We start from the raw sequence: 23,458 nt of genomic DNA on the forward strand, positions 1-23,458 counted from the left end.
AGAGAAAGGCTATATATAGGCTATAGACCAGCTGGTGAGTATAGTATGGAAGCTTGTTCCTGACACACAGAAAAAAAAATCTGACTACGAGTTATGAGATAGTAAGTCATAATTATGAGATATTAAGTCAAAATTATGAGATATAATGCCTTCAGAAAGTATTGAGACCCCTTGACTTTTCCCACATTTTGTTACATTACAGCATTATTCTAAAATGGATTAAGTTGTTTTTCCCCCCTCATAAATCTACACCCAATACCCTATAATGACAAAGTAAAAACAGATTTCGAATTTTTAGCAAATTTATTCAAAATAAAAAACTGAAATATTACATTGACATAACAGTCTGATGGCCTTGAGATGGAAGCTGTTTTTCAGTCTCTCGGTCCCAGCTTTGATGCACCTGTACTGACATCACCTTCTGGATGGTAGCAGGACTGTTAAATGTCCAGGATCCAGACTTACTATCTCACAATTATGACTTACCATCTCATAATAACGACTTGCTATGTCATAATTATGACTTACATATTTTATAATAATGACTTACTATCTCATAATTATGACTTACAATCTCATAATCAGTGGTGGAAAAAGTACCCAATTGTCATACTTGAGTAAAAGTAAAGATACATTAATAGAAAATGACTCAAGTAAAAGTGAAAGTCACCCAGTAAAATACTACTTGAGTAAAAGTCTAAAAGTATTTGGTTTTAAATATACTTAAGTATCAAAATAAAACATTTAAAGTATAAATTGTTTCAAATTCCTTATATGAAGCAAATATTTTGAATTTACGGATAGCCAGGAGCACACTCCAAAACTCAGACATAATTTACAAATGAAGCATTTGTGTTTCGTGAGTCAGTGAGATCAGGCAGTAGGGATGACCAGGGATGTTCTCTTTATAAGTGCGTGAATTGGACCATTTTCATGTCCTGCTAAGCATGCAAAATGTGACGAGTTCTTTTGGGTGTCAAGGAAAATGTATGGAGTAAAAAGTACTTAATTTTCTTTAGGAATGTAGTGAAGTACCAACCACTGCCTGTCCACCCCGCTACCATCCAGAAGGCAAGGTCAGTACAGGTGCATCAAAGCTGGGACCGAGAAACTGAAAAACAGCTTCTATCTCAAGGCCATCAGACTGTTAAACAGCCTATCACCAACACAGAGAGGCTGCTGCCTACATACAGACTTGAAATCATTGGCCACTTTAATAAATGGAACACTAGTCACTTTAATGCCACTTTAATAATGTTTACATATCTTGCATTACTCATCTCATCTCACATCTCATACTGTATTCTATCCTATCTATTGCATCTTAGCCTATGTCGCTCTGACATTGCTCATCCATATATTTATATATTCTTATTCAATTCCTTTACTTAGATTTGTGTGTATTAGGTATTTGTAGTGGAATTGTTAGATATTACTTGTTAGATATTGCTGCACTGTCAGAACTAGAAGCACAAGCATTTCGCTACACTTGCAATAACATCTGCTAACCATGTTGATTTGATTTTAAGTTAAAGTAAAAGTTGTCAAAAATATAAATATTAAAGTAAAGTACAGATACACAAAAAAACGACTTAAGTAGTACTTTAAAGTATTTTTACTTAAGTACTTTACAACACTGCTCATAATTATACCTTACTATCTCATAACTAAGACGTGGATGTCGATTAAGGCAACCCCCGGATCTCTCTGATTCAGAGGGGTTGGGTTAAATGCGGAAGACACATTTCAGTTGAATACATTCAGTTGGACAACTGACTAGGTGTCCCCCTTTCCCTTTAACTAGTAGTCAGATATATTTTATTTTGCGGCGGGAATGGGCTTCTATAGTATGGAGAACAAATAATAAAGAAAAGAAAGGGGAACGTGTTTTTTCTGTTGTTAAATTGACAAACGAAAGAGGGTGGGAATGTTTATAGTATAAACAGTGAAGGGAGCTAGCTGGTTCAGTTGCATGCCGCTATTATTCTTACGTTTCAAACTCTTGCCTGCAGATATTACCCCCTTCATGTCTATTTTGTTGTATATGGAATACATTGTGACAAGTTCAGAAACTATGCCGAAATAACCTAGAAATAGGCATAGCCTACATTGTGCACCTTGTTCACCTATTTAACCGTATATATTAAAAGGAATACAACTTCTAAGCAGCACCGTGTGGACTGAACTGAATGTAACAGGTGTCAAATACTGTTGTCCGTCGATAATGAAGACAAGGCGCGCAAAAGAGAGGTCGAGTAGTTTTTCTCAACGCTTTGCGATAACGTGTTGTCCCGTTACAACTCGATGCGATGGGTTTTCTGTGCTGGCCAATCATAATCGTACGCGCGTAGTGTACGCGGTAAAATTAGGCTGTGCTCGTTTTTTTTTCTCCAAAGGGGCGTTTTTTTCAAGCCATCTTGACTGAATATCTAGCTACATCCCAAGGTAGCTAGCTAGCTACATCAATCTGACACATCTTACATTATTGTATGTACCATTTAGTGTAGGTGTTTCAATTTGAAGACGTCCAAAAATCACAGATATGTAAGCAGATCGAGTTTGAGCATTTGTCCGAAGTCACCATGGAGGACTGAAGTGCTGAAGATGACGCTGTCGCCCCTGAAATTACCGGGTAGCAATGGCATAGCTTGTTACTAGCATGTCGGTCGTATTTCAACATTAGTTAGCTAACGTTATCTTTCTCTGGCTCGCGCATATCATAGGATCACGTTAAACAAGGTAAACACTTCCGACATTTTGGCTGACTTGTTTGTTTTTGCTTCATAAAATATGGCGCTCGTCATGTCGAGCTAAATGTGCCCTGTGCAAGCTAGCTATCAAATAGTAACGTTAGCTAGTTAAAACGTTAGCTAGCGTTAGTTGTGTTTGAAGGGTTTGTAGCCTGCGTACACATACGAGGACACATATTGCGGCATTCTAGCCGACATGATACTTGTAGTTGTGCACAGTGTTAACCCAACAATAGTGCCACTGTTTTATAGGTTGCTTATCAGTTCACAATAATAGTGACTGCAAATGTTGTATGGATAAAATGGCTGACAGTCGGGTCGGTTTGGTATTTAGCGCCCTGCAACCCAACTATGTGAGCAGAAAAATAGAAGATACGAGCAGTTGATTGGTTACATAGAGATGTGTGGAATGTTCTCGAGTTGTGATTGGATGTAATGTTAGCTGTGCAGCATAGAAACTGCTGTCATTGTTTTTTATTTAACCAGGCTTGTCAGTTAAGAACAAATTCTTATTTACAATTAACATTGGGTTATAACAGCCTTGTTCAGGCGTCAGAACGACAGATTTTTACCTCGTCGACTCGGGGTTTCGATCTAGCAACCTTTCGGTTACTGGTCCAACGCTCTAACCACTAGGCTACCTGCAGCCCCGTAATCATACCTCAGTGACAATAATAGCTACCAAATTGCTTTTAGTGTTTTTCTGTTATGAGATGAATCTATGTGATAATTTATTTGATTGCAAATCAGTAGGCCTAATGTCTCTTCTGCTGTGTGGCTATTGGTCATTTCCATGTGAAAGGTCCCAGGAGCACAAACATGTGAAGTTCATAAGAGCATGTCAAATGAAAGCTCTTAGACTTTAAGGCATATATACATTGCCATAGAAAGTATTCACACCCCTTGACTTTTTCCACACTTTGTTGTGTTAGTCTGAATTTTAAAATTGATTCAATGTAGATGTTTTGTCACTGGCCCACACACAATACCCCATAATGTCAATGTGGAATTATGTTTTTTCAAAAATTTTACAAATTAATAAAAATGAAAACCTGAAATGTCTTGAGTCAATAAGTATTTGACCCCTTTGTTATGGTAAGCCTAAATAAGTTAAGGAGTAAAAATGTGCTTAACAAGTCACATAAGTTGCATGGTCACTGTGCGCAATAGTGTTTTTTTAATGACTACCTCATCATTGTACCCCACACATTAAATGATCTGTAGGGTCCCTCAGTCGAGCAGTGAATTTCAAACACTGATTCAACCACAAAGACCAGGGAAGTTTTCCAATGCCTTGCAAAAAAGGGCACCTATTGGTAGATGGGTAAATAAAAAGGCAGACATCGAATATGTTTGAGCATGGTGAAGTTATTAATTACACATTGGATGGCGTGTCGAAATACCCAGTCACTACACAGATACAGGTGTCCTTACTAACTCCGCTGCCGGAGAGGAAGGATGCCTCTCAGGGATTTCACCATAAGGCCAATGGGTGACTTTAAAACCGAGATGGATCAACAAAAGTGTAGTTACTTCACAATACTAACCTAACAGACAGAATTAAAAGAAAGATGCCTGTACAGAATACAAATATTCCAAAGTCATGCATCATGTTTGCAGCAAGGCACTAAAGTAATACTGCAAAAAATGTGGCAAAGCAATTCACTTGTTGTCCTGAATACAAATTGTCAAGTTCGAGGCAAATCCAATACATCACATTACTGAGTACAACTCTCCATATTTTCAAGCATATTTAAGGACTGGAGTTTTTCAGGAGGAAAAAAAGAAACAGAATGGAACTAAGCACAGGCAAAATCCTAGAGGGGGAAAAAAACTGGTTCAGTCTGCTATCCACCAGACACTGGGAGATTAATTCACCTTTCAGCAGGACAATAACCTAAAACACAAGGCCAAATCTACACTGGAGTTGCTTACCAAGAAGACAGTGAATGTTCCTGAGTGGCCAAGTTACAGTTTTGACATAAATCTAGGGCAAGACCTGAAAATGGTTGTCTAGCAATAATCAATAACCAATTTAACAGAGCTTGATGAAGTTTGAAAATAATAATTGGCAAATGTTGCACTTAGAGACTTACCTAGAAAGACTCAGCTGTAATTGCTGTCAAAGGTGCTTCTACAAAGTATTGACTCAGGGGTGTGAGTACTTATGTAAATTAGATATTCTTGTATACTGAACAAAAATATAAATGCAACATATAAAGCGTTGGTCCCATGTTTCATGAGCTGAAATAAAAGATCCCAGAAGTGTTCCATATGCACAAAAAGCTTATTTCTCTCCAATTTTGTGCACATATTTGTTTACATCCCTGTTAGTGAGCATTTCTCCATTGCCAAGATAATCCATTCACCTGACGGGTGTGGCATATCAAGAAGCTGATTAAACAGCATGATCATTACACTGATGCACCTTGTGCTGGGGACAATAAAAGGCCACTCTAAAATGTGCCGTTTTTGTCACAACACAATTCCACAAGTTTTGAGAGCGAGTGCAATTGGCATGCTGACTGCAGGAATGTCCGCCAAAGCTGTTTTTACTTATTTTATTTAAGTAGGCAAGTCAGTTAAGAACAAATTATTTTTTTACTGACAGCCTACCCCGGCCAAACCCTAACCCAGACAACACTGGGCCAATTGTGCACCTCCCTGTGGGACTCCCAATCACAGCTGGTTGTGATACAGCTTGGACTCAAACCAGGGTCTGTAGTCATGCCTCTAGCATTGAGATGCAGTGCCTTAGACCACTGCACCACTTGTGAACCCTCTGTTGCCAGAGCATTGAATGTCCATTTCTCTTCCATAAGTCACCTCCAATGTCGTTTTAGAGAATTTGGCAGTACGTCCAACCGGCCTCACAACCGCGGACCATGTGTAACCACGTCACCCCAGGACTTCGACCATCCCCTTTTGTGGGGAAAAACTCATTCTGATTCGCTGGGCCTGGCTCCCCAGTGGGTGGGCCTATGCCCTCCCGGACCCTTCCATGGCTACACCCCTGCCCAGACATGTGAAATCTATATATTAGGGCCAAATGAATTCATTTCACTTGACTGATTTCCTTATATGACCTGTAACTCAGTAAAATCGTTGAAATTGTTGCATATATATTTTTGTTCAGTATATTTAATTTTCAATACATTAGCAAACATTTCTAGGAAGTTTTTCATTTTGTCATTATGGGTTATTATGCGTAGATGGGTGAGAATTTTTATTAATCCATTTTGAATTCAGGCTGTAACGCAACAAATGTGGAATAAGTCAAGTGGTATAAAAGCACTATACATTGTTCAACCATTTTCAATCCCAAAAATTATAATGGAATAATTAAAGCCTTTCATTTCTTGGAATACATCTACCAGAAAAAATCTTAAAAGGTATTAGAAATGCATCGAAACACAATTCTGAAGTAAAGAATGGCGCAGCGGTCTAAGGCACTGCATCTCAGTGCTAGAGGTGTCACTACAGACCCTGGTTCGATCCTGGACTGTATCACAACCGGCCGTGATAGAGAGTCCCATAGGGCGGCGCACAATTGGCCCAGCGTCGTCCGGGTTAGGGGAGGGTTTGGCCATCATTGTAAAATAAGAATTTGTTCTTAACTGACTTGCCTAGTTAATTAAAGGTTAAATAAAAAAGACCCTTGCCAACTAATATCAATATTTAGATTAGGATAAGTTTCTTTGCCTTCTGTAAGTTTAGGAAACATTGCCTTGTGCCTTGAATATCCGTTACCAAAAACCCACATATCTTTCAGATAATTTCAAATTTCTCTCCCTCAGGAGGAGGGAGGATAAAGAAAACGAACAGAAGTAACAAGTAAAAGTAGACCTATCAATTAGTCAGTGTTTTTACTAATACAAATTTAGTTTATGAATTAGTAAGTGATTTAAACTCAATTCTGTTACTAAATTAGTAACAGAATTTCCCAAAAAATCATTAACGGAATTTCTGCAATTGATTTGGCTACAATGGGAATATCATAATAGTCACACCACATTTGGGTAACCTGCTACTGTCCTCCCTTCCACTGGCATACTGTTATGTTCAGCAGAACTGTTTCATAGACGTCTAGTTTTCACAAGTTTGTACAGTACAGTATTGTAGAGCACAGTACAGTTAAAGTAGTATAGTTCACTACATTACAGTACAGTAGAGCACAGTACAGTAAAGAAAAGTAGAGTACAGTCCTATAGAATGGAGTAGAGGTCTGTACTGTACACAGTAGAGCACACAAGCATGGGTAGGTTACACTATAATGTATTGAACTATACTTTACTGTACTCTACTGTATGGTACTGAACTGTACTCTACTTGACTATACTCCACTGTTCTGTACTTTGATCTCCAAACTTGTGAAACATAGATGTCTATGATTGGTTCACATTTGGTCTGGACCAACCAAATTTGGTCTTGATTGGTGGCAGAGCTCATTAAAATAGCCAATGTGTAGAATAATACCCAAATATGCAAAGGAGGATATTAAATATTTCTACGTTTGTGTACCTATTTAGGATACATCACCATGAACTATACATAATTATACATTTCTGTATAGTACAGATCAGGGACCCATGATGAAATTCAGTTTCTGTAATTCTGTTACCGTGTGTAAATCTACTTCACTTACTGTAGTTTAATTACCAAAGATATCTTTTCACACTCAGGGTGCCATGTCATAGCAGACATCATTGAATCTTAATTCGGAGCAGATATTTAAGAGTTTTTTTTTTGAAAATGTCACGTAAAAAGCAAGGGAGATTTTACAGAAATTATGTTACCAAACTTGGCATCTGCACAGTTCTTCCATTAAATGTTTTTGTAAAAATGTCAGTGTAAAAGTTGCAGAGTTGTATGGTTTGTTGTACTTTGAAATGAATGTTTTTTGTTTGGCATACATTTTAAATGTTTACCATGTTGTGCTGCTGTCATGTTATGTTGCTACCATGTTGTTGTCATATTGTGTTGCTACCATGTTGTTGTCATGTTGTGTTGCTACCATGTTGTTGTCATGTTGTGTTGCTACCATGTTGTTGTCATGTTGTGTTGCTACCATGTTGTTGTCATATTGTGTTGCTACCATGTTGTTGTCATGTTGTGTTGCTACCATGTTGTTGTCATGTTGTGTTGCTACCATGTTGTGTTGTTATGTGTTGCTGCTTTGCTATGTTGTCTTAGGTCTCTCTTTATGTAGTGTTGTGTTGTCTCTTGTCGTGATGTGTTTGTCCTATATTTTTATTGAATTATTTATTTTAATTTTTAATCCCGTCCCCCGCAGGAGGCCTTTTGGTAGGCCGTCATTGTAAATAAGAATTTGTTCTTAACTGACTTGCCTGGTTAAATAAAATAAAAAAAATAGAAATCTGAGTCTCAGTTCAATTACCGTTGAATTGCCCTATTTTGAGCAGAAAATGTAATGTGCATGTTCCTGTCAGTCTCTCTTGCACAAACTTGCAGCAGGCTGGCACTGGTGAGTGCATTAGCTACTGTATGTTGATAAGTTGGTGTTTGACTGTTTCAAATCTACTCTGGTGGGTTGTCTTCCTTATCTCACATACATCTAAGTTATAGTCTCTCTATCCTAATGTGCTATGTAATCATCATTCATGACATTTCAAATGAAGGATACCTTCTAATTAGTTCCTCTATTGACTTATTGTGAATTGAACAACAGATTTGTTTTCTCTTTCTTTTGCATAACTCCATCCTCACCCTCTTCATTCTAGGAAACTAGTGCAAACCCCCATGAGGAGGCTGCGGAGGCGGGGGTGCAGTGCTGGAGAAGTTGGGCTTGAGATGGGTCGGGGCCGGGGAAGGGGAAGGGGCAGGGTCTCCAGTGTTCGGCCACGGCCGCCTTCCCCCTATAGACTGCAACTATCTCCATCTAGAGAGACTTTGACATATGCTCAGGCCCAGAAGATGGTGGAGGTGGACCTGGATGGAAGGCTTCACAGGATCAACATCACAGACCCTCTGCCAGTCATCACAGAGGACGAGATGATGGCTCAGGACATTGTTGAGTGCAACAGTAACAAAGAGAACAGCGAACAAACCCAGAGCAGAGCCAGACCAGGGCGCAAACCTCCCAACCCAAAGGGCCGCAGGAGGGAGAGCAAAACCTCGTCTCACCTGAGCCGACGTTCTGGCGGTCAGCAACACACGCAAAGCCAAACCGATCCTTCCCAGCACCCTTCCCACCAAAGCCCTCTCCCTGAGCCCACCTTCCGCGTGCTGGACTCCCTGTGTCCTTCAGCCGCACCTCCCCTCCCTGCAGCCTACTACCGGTTCATAGAGAAGTCAGGAGAGGAGCAGGACTGTGAGGCAGAGTACGACATGGACGAGGAGGACCTGGCCTGGCTGGAGATGGTCAACCAAAAGAGGGTGTCTGATGGCCACGCCTCCGTCTCCCCGGACACCTTTGAGCTGCTGATCGACCGTCTGGAGAGGGAGTCCATCCTGGAGTCACGGAGCCAGGCCCTGTCCCAGAGTGCCATAGACGAGGACGCCTTCTGCTGCGTCTGCCTGGACGACGAGTGTCTCAACAGCAACGTCATCCTGTTCTGTGACATCTGCAACCTGGCCGTCCACCAGGAGTGCTACGGCGTGCCCTACATCCCTGAGGGTCAGTGGCTGTGCCGCTGCTGTCTGCAGTCCCCCTCGCGTCCCGTGGACTGTGTGCTCTGCCCCAACCGGGGAGGTGCCTTCAAACAGACTAGTGATGGACGCTGGGCCCACGTAGTCTGTGCCATATGGATCCCAGAGGTGTGCTTTGCCAACACGGTGTTCCTGGAGCCCGTGGAGGGGGTGAACAACATCCCCCCAGCCCGCTGGAAGCTCACTTGCCACCTGTGCAAGCAGAAAGGCTGGGGCGCATCCATCCAGTGCCACAAGGCCAACTGTTACCGGGCCTTCCATGTCACCTGTGCCCAGAAGGCTGGCCTCTTCATGAAGATCGACCCGGTCCGAGAGACCGGGGTCAACGGAACCACCTTCTCTGTAAAGAAAACTGCCTTCTGTGAGAATCACTCCCCGGTCGGGTTAAGGCGAGATGGGTCTGGTGATGTGGAGGGGAGGCTGGTGGGAGGAAGGGGGAACAGAGGTCAAAGGTCATACACTCAGAGCCCCCTGGCACCACCCAGTAAAAAGACTCCCAAGGGCCAGAAGAAGAAGAAAGGTCAGACGAGCCGTCGCTCTGCTGTGCCTGTGCTGCTGGTGCCTCAGATCCCGTCTCACAGGTCAGCCCTCCCACACCTCTTCTACCAACACAACACTCCCAGTAGAATTCTTCTCTTTTGTCTTCTTACTACCGGTATATTTGCTTTGAGTAATCTTCAGTTTAGAGAGCACATTTTTATAGCCTAATAATAATGTATGTTTAATGGAACAGTACAACTGCCTTGTACTAACTACTAACACACTATCTATACAGTGGGAAGATGCCAAAATATGAATAACAGTTATTGCAATGTCATGAACAGGCTGAACAAGATTTGCACTGGGGTTGCTGTCCAGAGGAAGAACCAGTTCATGCAGAGGCTTCACAACTACTGGCTGCTGAAACGTCAATCCCGAAACGGCATGCCTCTCATCCGGCGCCTGCACTCGCATCTGCAGGCTCACAAGACTGCTGAGCAGGTCAGGAAAATACAGGGGGGGGGGGGGTCTTTATGTCAATTATAGATCCCGTGTTTATAGTGAAATGTAAATTGTGTGTTTGCATGTGTTCAGAGGGAGCCTGATGAGAAGCTTAGTGCGGCAAGGGAGGAGCTACGGTACTGGCAGAAGTTGCGGCAGGACCTAGAGAGAGCCCGACTTCTGGTGGAACTCATTCGCAAGAGAGAGCGACTAAAGAGAGAGCAGGTACTTTGTCAGTCGGGGGAGGCCATGATTTTACATACTGTATAATCACGAGTTACCATTTGCATATAACGTATGAAAATAATGCATTTTTACAATCTCTGTATCTGTCTAATTGCTTTCCTTAAATGACTCTGCACCCTTTCATATTACCTCTTTCTCTCCCCCTCTTTCATTCTCCCTCCAGATGAAACTTCATCAGGCTGCTCTGGAGCTGAAGTTGACCCCTGCGTTAATACTGCTGCGCTCCACCCTGGACCAGCTTCAGGAGAAGGACACGGCACAGATCTTCTCTCAGCCTGTGAATCTAGCAGAGGTTAGTAGAGTTAGATACATTTTTTGCATTGCTTTACTATTCAGCTTCTAGAAATGTTTTTCTCACCTGCTTCTTTCTTGAAAAGTTTGTTCACTTGTATGTTTTTAATTGAAGGTCCCGGACTATCTGGAGTTCATCTCCAAGCCCATGGACTTGTCCAGCATGCGTGCCAAACTGGAGGCCCATGCTTACTGCTCCATTGCAGACCTGGAGGGCGACTTCAACCTCATGGTGTCCAACTGCCTGAGGTACAACTCAAAGGAGACCGCGTTCCACCGAGCCGCCCTGCATCTGCGGGAGGTGGGAGGGGCCGTCCTCCGCCACGCCCACAGACAGGCCCAGAGCATCGGGTTGGACCCCAGCACGGGCATGCACCTCCCAGACTTTCCCAACATGCACGGCTTCTACCAATGCACCTGGGAGGACGGTGAGCACAGCTCACAGGTTGGGTTGACCGTGGAATGGAATTCAGAGAATAAAGCTTCACAATCATAACTCATGTCCCTCTTCTCTTTCTCCTCTTTTTGTGTTCTCTCTACAGTGGACTCTCTCCTGGACCCAGACAACAGGCTCCACCTGTCCACAGAGGAGCAGCTGAAGGCCCTGCTGGAGAAGCTGGACATGGTGACGTCCATGCGCTCCAGTGGAGGGAGAACCAAACGTATCCGGCTGTTGCGCAGAGAGATCAACACGATCGGGCACAAGCAGCAGCGCTCGCAGTCTCTCAATGGGAAAGAAGAAGAAGTCGAGGAAGAGGGGGAAGAAGAAAAGGGAGAGAAGGGCAATGTGGAGAACGGTCCTTTAACATCAACCTCTACCCCGGGGACAGGTAATAGAAGGGATTTACTTTTATTGTTGCTTTCCAACCCTACTAATCTTTCTAGAATTGATGTGTTAGTCAAATTATTGATTTGTTGTTGTGCAATTCTGATTTTATTACCCTAAAGCAGGTATTCCCAAACTGGGTGAGGTATGCGCAATGTGTGGGGGGTACGCCAAATAAAAATGTGATATTTATTTTAGAAAAAATTCTATATTTTTTGCACATTTTTTCTTCACATTTTCAACAGTACATTTATATTTTCCAACGGAGCTATACATTTGGGTGTAGCCTCGTTTCATTGCCAAAACTTTTATTAAACCATCTAGTGTTCAGCGAAATAACAACACAATGTCAAACACAGGTAGTCTAGTCAAATAATTAACATCCAATCACATTAACCGTTACTCTCTCGTGGGAAATCTTCACTTTGCGCAGACATTTAGAAACAAAACATGACAATTTGAAAAATAAGCCACGGGAGTTTTCTGAGCGAGAATAAAGACGACTTTCGAGTAAGTAAGACATGTATAAAAGCAACATATACCAATAATAATAAGGGGCTAGAAGTGTCTTATATGGTGAGCTACCGAGTGACTAGGACAAGCAAGCCCCATGCTGTTGTGGAGGACTTAATTCTTCCTGCTGCTGCGGATATGGCCGGGACAATGCTGGGGGAAAAGGCCAAAAAAACTATACAGACAATTCCTTCTTTAAACAACACTGTTTCACAACGCATCAGTGACATGGCAGGAGATGTTTTAAAATTGTACAAATATTTAGGTTCTATGTGGTAAATGGCAGGTCTCGGTTTATGGAGAGTGAATTCAATTGTTTCTTCGTCATCTTGCTAGGTAGTTATCTAGCTGTGGCCATCTGGCTAGTAACAACAAGTGCTTTCTACAAAATAGCAACATTAGTGCATATAGCTTGGATTCTAGACCATAAGCAATAAACAGGGATATGCAAACAACGCTACTGCCACTTTCTGGCTTGGAGTATTTTAACAAGGCTGAGTGGCTGACGACTTCCATTGTCTTTGCACAAAAGAGATTGACTGCCGAAACTGTTCAGAGGTGCTAAGTACTGTCGGGAGGCAAACATTGACAATCCTACCGGTGTGTCTGAGCTTTAACAAAGTGATAAATGTATGTTTCCTTCTTGTAGATGACTCTCCACCAACACTAGAGCCTTCATGCCCAGTGTCGTCCCCCCTGCCAGTCGATGCCCCCCCTGAATCACCCTTACTGGGCCTAGTGACCACAGGGCGAAGGTCACCAGGGCGCTCCTACAAGCGCCAGAGATCCTCCCGTAGTGGGGGCAATGGGCGGAGTGATGATGATACTGAAGTTGGGGAGACACCGACACCGTGCAAACAGGAGGAGGCTTCTCAACAGGTCTCTCCTTTGGAGACTCCCAGTCCTCCCATTAACGCCTGTCCTTTGGTTGGAGTTGGCCGCCGTACATCCGTTCTGTTCAAGAAAGCTAAAAATGGAGCAAGACTCGCAAAGAACAAGGCGGCTCAGTTACAGAACAGACGGACCACTGAGGGTAAAACCAATGGCTTGGACCGTACCCCCACCATTCCAAAACCTCCCAGTGTGACCGCCCACTCCAACCCTGCCCCTCCCCCCACACCGCCCACACCCTCCTCACCGTCATCCCACCACCTGAGGTCCAGAGGGTCCAACTCTGACAGCGAGGCAGACAAGCCCCTCCATCTCGTCAAAGAGGACGGTAGATATAAAACATTTAATTTACATTTGCTCTGTCATTTCATTCGAGCTCTATTTTGTATCGTCTGAGATCCCCAAAGATTGGAAAGCTGCCGCGGGCATCCCCCTCTTCAAAGGGGGAGACACTCTAGACCCAAACTGTTATAGACCTATATCCATCCTGCCCTGCCTTTCTAAAATCTTAGAAAGCCAAGTTAACAAACAGACCATCGACCATTTCGAATCCCACCGTACCTTCTCCACTATGCAATCTGGTTTCCGAGCTGGTCATGGGTGCACCTCAACCACGCTCAAGGTCCTAAACGATATCATAACCGCCATCGATAAAAGACAGTACTGTGCAGCTTTCTTCATCGACCTGGCCAAGGCTTTCGACTGTCAATCACCGCATTCTTATCGGCAGACTCAATAGCCATGGCTTCTCAAATGACTGCCTCGCCAGGTTCACCAACTTCTTCTCAGATAGAGTTCAGTGTGTCAAATCGGAGGGCCTGTTGTCCGGACCTCTGGCAGTCTCTATGGGGGTGCCACAGGGTTAAATTCTCGGGCCAACTCTTTTCTCTGTATATATCAATGATGTCGCTCTTGCTGCTGGTGATTCTCTGATCCACCTCTACGCAGACGACGCCATTCTGTATACATCTGGCCCTTCTTTGGACACTGTGCTAACAAACCTCCAAACGAGCTTCAATGCCATACAACACTCCTTCCGTGGCCTCCAACTGGTTTTAAACGCTAGTGAAACTAAATGCATCCTCTTCAACTGATTGCTGCCCGCACCCTCCCGCCCGACTAGCATCACTACTCTGGACGGTTCTGACTTAGAATATGTGGACAACTACAAATACCTAGGTGTTTGGTTAGACTGTAAACTCTCCTTCCAGACTCACATTAAGCATCTCCAATCCAAAATGTAATCTAGAATCGGCTTCCTATTTCGCAACAAAGCATCCTTCACTCATGCTGCCAAACATACCCTCGTAAAACTGACTATTCTACCGATCCTTGACTTTGGCGATGTCATTTACAAAATAGCCTCCAACACTCAACTCGGCAAACTGGATGTAGTCTATCACAGTGCCATCCATTTTGTCACCAAAGCCCCGTATACTACCCACCATTGCGACCTGTATGCTCTCGTTGGCTGGCCCTCACTACATATTCGTCACCAAACCCACTGGCTCCAGGTCATCTATAAAAGCCTTTGCAAAGTAAAGCACCGCCTTATCTCAGCTCACTGGTCACCATAGCAACACCCACCCGTAGCACTCGCTCCAGCAGGTATATTTCACTGGTCATCCCCAAAGCCAACACTTCCTTTGGCCGCCTTTCCTTCCAGTTCTCTGCGGCCAATGACTGGAACGAACTGCAAAAATCACTGAAGCTGGAGTCTTATATCTCCCTCTCTAACTTTAAGCATAAGCTGTCAGAGCAGCTTACCGATCACTGTACCTGTACACAGCCAATCTGTAAATAGCACACCCAACTACCTCATCCCCATATTGTTACTTATCCTCTTGCACTTTTGCACCCCAGTATCTCTACTTGCACATCATCATCTGCACATCTATCACTCCAGTTTTAATGCTAAATTGTAATTATTTTGCCTCTATGGCCTATTTATTGCCTTACCTCCCTAATCTTCTACATTTGCACACACTGTACATAGATTTTTCTGTTGTGTTACTGACTGTATGTTTGTTTATGTGTAACTTTGCTTTATCTTGGCCAGGTCGCAGTTGTAAGTGAGAACTTGTTCTCAACTGGCCTACCTGGTTAAATAAAGGTGAAATAAAACAAAATGAAAAGAAAAGCTGTATGTGATTGTATTAACAAGTTACTTGTAAACAACAAATTACTTGTTATAAAGGAAAACATGTCTTCACCCTTTATTTGTGAGGATTGAATAAGGGAAGAGAGGGTAGATAATGATGATGATGATGATATCAATTAACAGAATTTGTATTCTACTAGGCTTGACAAATGGGCTAGGAAAGCACAAAGAGGACTCCTCAGACCCACCATCCAATGACCAAAAACACAGGTGAGGATCTCTCTGAACACCTGATGCTCTGATATTCAAGGTGGAATATATTCAGAAATATCTTCCCTCTGTTCTGTCTATGGATGTAGTGCCCCCCTGCTACCCAAACGCAGTCGTGGTAAACCAGCTCTGGCTAAAGTCCCAGAGAGGCAGAATGGAGGCTCAGGTGAGTGTGTCCAGGCACCACATACCTTAGGGTCAGACATAATAGCTTTGTTTTCGCAAATATGGATGTATACAGTCGGGTGGAAAATGATTGGCACCCTTGATAAAGATGAGCAAGAAAGACTGTATAAAATGAAGAATACAAATACCAAGCTATATTGTATGCTACATGTTTTGGGGGAAATTATATTATTTTATACTAATACAATTTCTCAGAGAAAAGGTAATACTTTTTTTCTCTCAAAGATAGGGGTCAACATGATTGCCACCTCTAAAGTGTTATAAATAAAATCTGCATTAACATTCTACTTTTTAAATGTAATGTCAGTTTAAGGAACCGTATTGTGGCCTTCCATGGCTTCTTGTTTCACTGGGGTATAAAAATGAGGTAACACCCATGTAAAATCCCTTTGTCAACCATCACCATGGGAAAAGGCAAAGAACTTACAAATGAAAAGAGACAAATGTTGGTTGACCTTCAGGCAAAACATTTCTTTGCTAAAAAACAATAATACACTTATTAAAGGTCAATTTCCCATGAAAACCAACTTCTCCTTTTGAAAATTACCTATGTTGCATCTATTTGAGTCAGAAATATTTATTCTAGTTTCAAAATAGACTACAAAGTTTAAATAGGATCATTTTGGTCATCATGTCGGTCTCGTCTGCATCATGATTTACTTGAGGGTTTGGATTACAATTATGTCAACAATTCATGCCCCTTTTGCCTATAAAGACGTAGGGGGCACCATGTTTTCTGGGAAAGACTGGGCGAGTTCGCCCGGTGCCCTGGGCGGGTGCAGACCTCATCTTAGGAGCACCAATGAAATGGTTGAAAATGAGCAGACCCGGCGCACCAGGCCATGCAAAACAAATTCCACAGACAACACGAGTATCTTTGGCAGTAGCTTGATGTGCAATGCTCATGTCCTACCTATGCCCGTGACGTTTAGGCCCTACCATACCCAGGCCCGCGACGTTTAGGCCCTACCATACCCAGGCCCGTGACGTTTAGGCCCTACCATACCCAGGCCCGTGACGTTTAGGCCCTACCATACCCAGGCCCGTGACGTTTAGGCCCTACCATACCCAGGCCCGTGACGTTTAGGCCCTACCATACCCAGGCCCGTGACGTTTAGGCCCTACCATACCCAGGCCCGCGACGTTTAGGCCCTACCATACCCAGGCCCGTGACGTTTAGGCCCTACCATACCCAGGCCCGTGACGTTTAGGCCCTACCATACCCAGGCCCGCGACGTTTAGGCCCTACCATACCCAGGCCCGTGACGTTTAGGCCCTACCATACCCAGGCCCGTGACGTTTAGGCCCTACCATACCCAGGCCCGTGACGTTTAGGCCCTACCATACCCAGGCCCGTGACGTTTAGGCCCTACCATACCCAGGCCCGCGACGTTTAGGCCCTACCATACCCAGGCCCGTGACGTTTAGGCCCTACCATACCCAGGCCCGTGACGTTTAGGCCCTACCATACCCAGGCCCGTGACGTTTAGGCCCTACCATACCCAGGCCCGTGACGTTTAGGCCCTACCATACCCAGGCCCGCGACGTTTAGGCCCTACCATACCCAGGCCCGCGACGTTTAGGCCCTACCATACCCAGGCCCGCGACGTTTAGGCCCTACCATACCCAGGCCCGATTTCTTCTGCCAAATTTACCACCCAAATCAGAAATAACTTCCTCCTTTAGTAAATCCATTACCTGCTCCTCTCTCTTGTCGCTCGCTCCCTAGTTGCAATGCGCTCTGCTCATAGTGCTCTGAGTCGCCATAGCAACGTCTTCGCTTGGGCTGCTCTGCTCAATGATGAGAGAGTAGTTCGCTGTAGCTACTTATCGTCATTCTAAACTCTGACAAAAGTCAAGGAACATCTCTCCATCTCTCCTGTCTTATATTTGACGAGGTTGAAGCACTTCTGACACCACGTTATGATCTTAGTCAGAGCACGAGCAAATGGCTCTGCTTCAAAATGTTAGTGATCAATTTTGTGATGCCTTGCCCGTTACCCTAGTTATTGATGAAAAAAACTGGCCTTACCGGCCCTAACCCGGCGCATAATGCTGGGATCTGTCAGGCTCGGGTTGGATAGCAGAGCACTAATGCACATATTGATCAGGAAATAGCTACTCTAGTGAAAATGGGCTTCCGTAGAAGTTGTTCAACAATCAGATGTCCAGGAAAGGTATTACAGCCAATGCTAGCTACAAGTTTTGCTGGCTGTCAACCATCAAACGTAAGACTGTGCCTGGTGTTGTTGCTGACGGTGAGTTGGTTACACTAGCTAGCTACATTATTTGATTATACTAGCGAGTAGCAAGGTGTTGTAGAGTGGAGTTTGCTAAACGGCATTGGCACTTGGAATGAACCGGTGCTATGGTCAGATAACATGAAAATTGAGCTCTTTTGCCCACACACACCAGTGGTGGGTTTGGTGTGAATTTTTATTTATTTATTGTATGCAGAAAATAAACTCATATTTACTTTAAAATATGGTGGTATTTGATGTTCTGGGGCTATTTTGCTTCCGGTGGTCCTGGGACCCTTAAGGTCAATGGCATCATGAACTTTACCAAGTACCAGGACATTTTAGCCAATAACCCTGTTGCCTCTGCCAGGAGGCTAAAACTTAGCCGCAAGTGGACCTTCTAGCAAGACAATAACCCCTAGTACACATCCAATTCCACAAAGAAATGGAAGATTCGGTATGGAAGAATAGCCTAAGATCCCTCCCAATGCGTTTTACAATCTCATCAAATATTTTAGAAAAAGGTTCAGTGCTGTTGTCATCGCAAGGGGAGTTTTGCAGAGTATTGAAAACAGTGGTGCCAATTTTGACCCCTATCTTTTTAAAACAATTTTTTTGTATTACTTGTTAAACAAAATCTCTGAGCAGTTGTATTAGTATAAAATAATTGTATTATTTATTTTAGTCTTTTTTACTCATCTTTATCATTTTGGACCTGACTGTCCCATTTTAGAAAATTCTATAAAATTCTAGAATTCATGATATATATAAAAAAGAAAAGAAAATCCATGTCAATTTGAGTTAAACATCCCTTGTCTTTGTCCTCAGGGATGAGTATGCTTTTGCCCTTTGAAAGTCAGACAGAGCTCACACCACTGGACCTGGTCTGGGCTAAGTGTCGTGGATATCCATCATACCCAGCAATGGTGAGAGAACATGAGTTATGTCATTCATTCATTGTATGTAGCTACAGTGCCTTCAGGAAGTATTCACACCCCATAGCTTTTTCCACGTTTTGTTGTTACAGCCTCAATTTAAAATGAATTAAATTTAGATTGTGTCACTGATCTACAAACAATACCCCATAATGTGAAAGTATGTTTTTACATGTATTTTTTTTTTTACTAATTAATCAAAAATGAAAAGCTTAAATGTCTTGAGTCAATAAATATTAAACCCCTTTGTTTATGGGGGAAAAAAATATTTATACAAAATTTGGTTGCTAATGTATAAAGAAAATACAACTGAAATATCACATTTTCGTAAGTATTCACACCCTTTACTTAGTACTAAGTTGAAGCACCTTTGTCAGCGATTAGGTATGCTATTAGTCTTTTTAGGTATGACGCTACAAGCTTGGCACACCTGTATTTGGGGAGTTTATCCCATTCTTCTCAGCAAATCATCTCAAGTTCTGTCAGGTTGTATGGGGAGTGTCGCTGCACAGCTATTTTCAGGGCTCTCCAGAGATGTTCGATCGGGTTCAAGTCCGGGCTCTGGCTGGGCCACTCAAGGACATTCAGAGACTTGTCCTGAAGCTACTCCTGCTTTTTCTTGGCTGTGTGCTTAGTGTTGTTGTCCTACTCACCCTAGTCTGAAGTCCAGAGCAGTCTGGAGCAGGTTTTCATCAAGGATCTTTCTGTACGTTGCTCTGCTCATATTTCCCTCAATCCTAGTCTCCCAGTCCCTGCCGCAGAAAAACATCCCCACAGCATGATGCTGCCACCACCATGCTTCACCGTAGGGATGGTGCCAGGTTTCCTCCAGACTTGGCATTCAGGCCAATCTTGGTTTCATCAGACCAGAGAATGTTGTTTTTCATGGTCGGAGAGTACTTGAGGTGCCTCCAAGCGGGCTGTCATGTGTCTTTTACTGAGGGGTGGCTTCCGTCTGGCCCGCTCTACCATAAAGGCCTGATTGGTGGAGTGCTGCAGAGATGGCTGTCCTTCTGGAAGGTTCTCCCATCTACACAGAGGAGCTCTGTCAGAGTGATCATCGGGTTCTTGGTCACCTCCCTGACTAAGGCCCTTCTCCCCCGATTGCTCAGTTTGGCCGGGCGGCCAGCTCTAGGAAGAGTCTTGGTCGTTCCAAATTTCTTCCATTTAAGAATGATGGAGGTCACTGTGTTCTTAGGACCTTCAATGCTGCAGGAATGTTTTGTTACCCTTCCCCAGATCTGTGCCTCGACACAATCCTTTCTCTGAGCTCTACAGATAATTACTTCGACCTCATGGCTTGGTCTTTGCTCTGACATAAACTGTCACTGTCTCATAGCAATGGGTCTCAATACTTATGTAAATAAGCTATTTCTGTTTTTTATTTTTATTAATACATTTGCACACATTTTTAAAAACCTGTTTTTGCTTTGTCAAATATTTTATACATTTTAGAATAAGTCAAGGTGTCTGAATACTTTCCGAAGGCACACTGTAAGTTGCATGAACTCTCTCTGTGTGCAATAATGGTGTGTAACATGATTTTTGAATGACTACCACACATACAATTATCTTTAAGTTCCCTCAGTCGAGCAGTGAATTTCAACCACAGATTCAACTACAAAGACCAGGAATGTTTTGTCAATACCTTGCGAAGAAGGGCACCTATTGGTAGATGGGTAAATATCCCTTTGAGCATGGTGAAATTATTAATTACACTTTGGATGGTATATCAATACACACAGTCACTATCAAGATACAGGTGTCCTTCCTAACTCAATTGACGGAGAGGAAGGAAACCACTCAGGGATTTCACCATGGTGATTTTAAACCAGTTAGAGTTAAATGGCTGTGATCGAACTGAGGATGGCTCAAAAAGATTGTAGTTACTCCACAATACTAACTGAAAAGTGAAAAGAAGGAAGCCTGTGCTGAATAAAACATCTTCCAAAACATGCATCCTGTTTGCAATAAGGCACTAAAGTAATACTGCAAAAAATGTGGCAAATACAACACATCACCGAGTTCCACTCTCCATATTTTCAAGCATGTTGGTGGCTCCATCATGTTATGGGTATGCTTGTCATCCGCAAGGACTAGGGAGCTTTTTTAGGATTAAAATAAAAAGTCTCAGAGGTAAACCTGGTCTGCTTCCAACACATTGTGAGACAAATCCACCTTTCAGCAGGTCAATAACCTAATACGCAAGGCCAAACTGGAGTTACTTGCCAAGACAACATTGAATGTTTCTGAGGGGCTTAGTTACAGTTTACTTAAATCGACTTGAAAATATATGGCAAGACTTGAAAATAGCTGTCTAGCAATGATCAACAACCAACATGACAGAGCTCGAAGAATTCTAAAAAGCATAATGAGCAAATATTGTACAATCCAGGCGTGGAAAGCTCTTAGAGACTTACCCAGAAAGACTCTCAGCTGTAATTCCTGCCAAAGGTGCTTCTCATATGTATTGACTCAGGTGGTTGAATACTTGTGTAATAAAAAATATATTAGTGTTTTGTCCATTTAATTAAAAAAATAATGTACATTCTTCCACTCTGACAAGAGTATTTTGTGCAGATCGTTGTCACAACATGACAATTAAATACATTTGAATCTTACTTTGTCACACAACAAAATTTGAAAAAAGTCAAGGGGTGTGAACACTTTCTGAAAGCACTGCAATAGACTTGGCTTGATTTTCAAGAGTTTTTGGTTTGGCGCACGTAATGGTTGACAAGTTACCTTCTTTTAGATGTAGTTGATTTTGACTTTACCAGTCGTTGTTGTAGCACAGAGAGTTACAGGATACATAAACTGCCAATTGATTTCCCCAGGTTGTTGACCCTGACATGCCTCAGGAAGGGCTTCTTCACAACGGCATCCCCATCCCCGTGCCTCCTGGGGACGTGCTCAAACTGGGGGAGCGGAGGCAGAAAGCGACAGGGGAGAGGCACTACCTCGTGCTGTTCTTCGACACCAAAAGGACCTGGTAAGAAAGTAAAGATGAGCGTTCTGCTGAATGATAATTCACATAGTTGCTGGATAGTTGATGTGTGTGTCTATTGATTCCCTCATATTGTATCCCAAAAAAACATTCCTTACCCTAGGACACTTTAACGGGTGACTATCCAGGAAAATAGAGCTGGTCTAAAGAGCTTTCCCTCCTATTGTTTTTGTCGTTCTGTTGAACCATCTTGCTGCCTTTCAGGCAATGGCTGCCACGGGACAAGTTGCTGCCAATGGGGATGGATGACACAGTGGACAAACTGCGCCTGATGGAGGGCAAGAAGCCCAGCGTCCGCAAGTCTGTACACACGGCATACGACCGCGCCATGATACACCTGAACCACGTTATGAACCACGCCAAGGGGAACCTCAGTTTCAACCCCTCCAATTTCATATGAAGGATTTTTATCAGTGTGCAAATCCACCGCAATCTGACTGGTTAGGAGGGATCAAACCAATAACAAAGAGCTTGAGAGAGAAGAACGACCCGATCTTCATTAATTCACCAGAAGGTGGACATGGAATTTGAGTGGTTTGATATACTGAAATGAGTGATGGTCTGGTTGACTCTCATCTCTTCGGGTGAACATGATCATTTTGGAATTTGGGGGAAATGTGAGAGGAGTTCCTAAAAGACATGATAAAATGTGATTATTCATTGTGACTTAGTTTTTAATGACTTTTACACAACCACTCCGTTGCAATGAGTCTAGTAATATTATGGTTGTTTTAGGCCAAGTGAATCAACACATCAAGTAAATACATTGTATTTATTTTATCCTCAAAAGGGATTTGCTAGATTCAAAGCATATTCAGATTGTATTTTGTCATTGAAATACCATGCTTCTTCAACATATTTTTACACATTGTGAAGCAATTTTTTGTTCATTTTTTTTTTAATATGAAATGAAAATGGGATGCTTGTTGCAGCTATTTGATGGAACATGAGGACTTTTGAATGTCTTGTCAGGACAATGGAGATGATGCTGTTTCTCACCGGTCATGTCAGCGGTCACTGCAACCACTTTTAACAAGGTCAATAACTTGGCTAAATATTATTTGCCAAACCTCCAATGACTTGAAAAGCACAATCTGTTAGTTAGAAAAGGTTTATAGAATATATGAGCTGTGAAGCCATAGCTATAAAAAGAAAATGTGATATAACTCTTATGTGCATGTGTAGAAGCATATGCACATCCTTTTGTATATATGTAAATGTCTGTGTTTATAATACACAAAGTAAATTAAGGAATGCAAAAAATCGAAATAGATTTTAATTTACATCGTGTGACAATTTGAAAGTGTTATTTAAAAATAAATGTATGTACGAAGCTCTGTAGCTATTTGTATCAGTGACAATACTTATTGAGATATGGCATAATGTGGTCAGTTGGCACGGCATAAAAGTGCACCAGCCTCCTTGACTGGCAAAGGACTTCTGGATCTTCTCATTTGAATTGTACCACAAGATCTACAATCTGTCTGAAACAATATTTTCTCACAAGAAATAAATTGTTTTAAATGGTTGTTTGTTCATAGTCTCAGAAAAA

The 23,458-nt window shown here is 42.6% G+C and overlaps 1 protein-coding gene across 2 annotated transcripts; it reads left to right on the forward strand.

The window, feature by feature from the left end:
- The first annotated feature begins 2,378 nt into the window (after positions 1–2,378).
- On the forward strand, positions 2,379–23,433 carry brpf3a (bromodomain and PHD finger containing, 3a). Of its 2 annotated transcripts, XM_029694770.1 has the most exons (13): positions 2,382–2,739; positions 8,492–10,000; positions 10,244–10,400; positions 10,494–10,625; positions 10,810–10,938; positions 11,053–11,365; positions 11,480–11,767; positions 12,926–13,495; positions 15,469–15,538; positions 15,628–15,704; positions 18,793–18,890; positions 21,737–21,891; positions 22,111–23,433. In XM_029694770.1, exons 2-13 carry the CDS (start codon positions 8,511–8,513, stop codon positions 22,304–22,306), a joined length of 3,675 nt encoding a protein of 1,224 aa, XP_029550630.1. In that variant the 5' UTR covers positions 2,382–2,739; positions 8,492–8,510; the 3' UTR covers positions 22,307–23,433. The 2 variants fall into 2 exon arrangements, 1 of the variants encoding a protein (XP_029550630.1); XR_003867180.1 differs by lacking the exons at positions 18,793–18,890; positions 21,737–21,891; positions 22,111–23,433 and adding an exon at positions 15,227–15,280 and having other exon boundaries at positions 2,379–2,739; positions 15,628–15,662.
- Positions 23,434–23,458: the final 25 nt, after the last annotated feature.

Source organism: Salmo trutta, chromosome 16 (genome assembly GCF_901001165.1).
Source record: "Salmo trutta chromosome 16, fSalTru1.1, whole genome shotgun sequence".
In the NCBI taxonomy this organism is placed as follows: Eukaryota; Metazoa; Chordata; class Actinopteri; order Salmoniformes; family Salmonidae; genus Salmo; species Salmo trutta.

Excerpts from the sequence above, each read along its gene's own strand:
- brpf3a (XM_029694770.1), top strand. The coding sequence starts at position 8,511 with ATGAGGAGGCTGCGGAGGCGGGGGTGCAGTGCTGGAGAAGTTGGGCTT. Across the intron at positions 11,768-12,925 it reads AACCTCTACCCCGGGGACAG|ATGACTCTCCACCAACACTA; the intron begins GTAATAGAAGGG and ends TCCTTCTTGTAG. Across the intron at positions 13,496-15,468 it reads CCATCTCGTCAAAGAGGACG|GCTTGACAAATGGGCTAGGA; the intron begins GTAGATATAAAA and ends GTATTCTACTAG.